The 2,244-nt window shown below is 30.4% G+C and overlaps 1 protein-coding gene across 1 annotated transcript; it reads right to left on the bottom strand.

Moving 5' to 3' along the window:
* Window positions 1-623: 623 nt before the first annotated feature.
* Window positions 624-1,741, bottom strand: LOC137629805 (cuticle protein 7-like). Its single transcript, XM_068361450.1, has 3 exons — window positions 1,699-1,741; window positions 1,157-1,246; window positions 624-1,015 (listed from the first exon to the last, which is right to left on the bottom strand). Exons 1-3 carry the CDS (start codon window positions 1,708-1,710, stop codon window positions 752-754), a joined length of 366 nt encoding a protein of 121 aa, XP_068217551.1. The 5' UTR covers window positions 1,711-1,741; the 3' UTR covers window positions 624-751.
* Between the last annotated feature and the right edge of the window lie 503 nt (window positions 1,742-2,244).

Raw genomic sequence — 2,244 nt, 5'->3', positions numbered from 1 at the left:
TGAGGACTATGAAGCGGTAAGTAGGATTTGATGAATGGATAAGTATTGACTTTAAAGCCTAAGATAGAGCTGACTGGTAAAATCTAACCGAGGCCCTTTTCGTTAATAGGCATAGGAGGAGATGATGATTATATATATATATATATATATATATATATATATATATATATATATATATATATATATATATATATATATATATATATGTATATATATATATATATACATATACATATATATATATACATATACATATATATATATATATAATATATATATATATATACATATATATATAATATATACATATATAATATATATATATATATATATATATATATATATATATATATATATATATATATATTGGTGCGTTTTTACTTGTTTGTGTTGAGATATATACTCAATAAAAACTCACAAACCAATGTATTGGAGTCCAAAGAGTATTCATTTCCAGCGTCGGATTTTATTTTACTAACAGATTACTAATGAATCTTTTTCTTATACATTAAAAGAAATATAACGTATAATGTGGTTTATTCACATAATACAAGCTCCTCATTAACGAGGTTTCAACAATAAACATCAACTCTCTTACTGTCGTTTATTAGATAATTATATACATTATAAATAACATGATATTGTGTTTCGTTGTATTATTCGAACATAACCTTCTTGAAAATCCTCTGCAGCAATAGGACCGGCCAGTCAAGATCTTGGGACAGTGTAGAATAAAGAGATACTCATATCCTTAAGCATATCCTACTTTTGGTGCAGGCTGGTATCCCTGGGTTGGCTGGTACTGGGGATACTGAGCTTCACCCTGGTAGCTAACTTCGGCTAAGTATCCAGAGTCACCGTTAACTCCATAGTCCACCTTCTGGAGGCGACCGTCGGGAAGCTGTACGTAGTAGCTTCCCTGTGTGTCGTATCCGTTACGTCCTTCCTGGTGTCCGAAGTCGTTGCCGGAATAGTCGTCCTTCACGGCGTAGTTGAAGTTGTACTGAGCTGGACCCTGGAAATTACTAAAAGCTGTGACTCTTGTTCTTAACATTCAATGTCATTCTGATAACTCTTATATGCTAAGGCTGCTTCACTTGACATGGGAATCACATTTCTATACTTTGCATAAATCTATAGATAACAGTTTACTTACAGCAGGAGCATTGTAAGATGGAGCAGGAGCATGATATGATGGTACAGAGTCTGCTGAAGCTATAGCTACAGTAGCCAAGAGGACGAATACCTGTATATAATAGAAATAATAGTGACATTTTAAATCAAATTATATTAATATTTTTCCAAAAAAAAGTCGTATAAAAAGGATAACCAGATTGAACAGTAAGCTTTTTATATTATATTTTGGGCAAATCATCACCAGTATGAAAATAATTGAAGATATTCAGAAAACATTGCAGTTGGGAATATTTATTCAAATATGTTGCTGTTATTACTTGAAAGGCATAATTACGTCGGGAGATAATTAAATTTTTTTTTATCAAACTTGTTATGTTACTAAATATGATAATGGCAAAGATAAAGAAAAATCACATAAGTTTAAAATCCAATAGAAACTGTAAAAAATGCTATTTTCGATCTATTAGGTTCATTGCCTTATGTCCGTTCAAGAGTACTCTAATATCTATATTTTCCTTCGTTATATCTTTGAAATAAGAAAAAGACATTGAAGTTTCTCACTTTTAGAGCCATGTTGTTTGAACAGCTGGATAGAAGGAACTGAATGCTGTGGTTGGCAGACAGTCGTCTTATATACAATCTAATATAGGCCATCAGAAAATAATAGCCACGCCTTTAGTCAAACTTTTACCAGATATAGTTTCAAATACACAAGTGCAAATGGTCTTGTTTTCTTTAAGGAATGATGTAATCAAAAACAAAAATTGCGAATGTCAGAGAAAGACTTATTCAATCAATGAAATGACCTAGACACTTGGGTTAACCAAGGTGATCATTTAGGCTGAATCTGTGGTTAAGGTCAGTGCCTCTTTTATTTATTTGCCATTTTCAATATCATGAGATGATTACTTATATTCATTAAAATTGTCTATCCTTATGTACTATATTTTTCAAAGAAGTCTTATCTAGCATTTCTGTTTTATCTTTAGGATATAGATAAGAAAATCCAAAAGAATATGTCAGAAAAAACTTTTATTATTATTATTATTATTATTATTATTATTATTATTATTATTACTTGCTAAGCTACAACCCTTGTTGGAAAAG

This window comes from Palaemon carinicauda, chromosome 37, assembly GCF_036898095.1.
Source record: "Palaemon carinicauda isolate YSFRI2023 chromosome 37, ASM3689809v2, whole genome shotgun sequence".
NCBI classification, from domain to species: Eukaryota; Metazoa; Arthropoda; class Malacostraca; order Decapoda; family Palaemonidae; genus Palaemon; species Palaemon carinicauda.
This window is presented reverse-complemented; position numbering and strand designations above follow the sequence as displayed.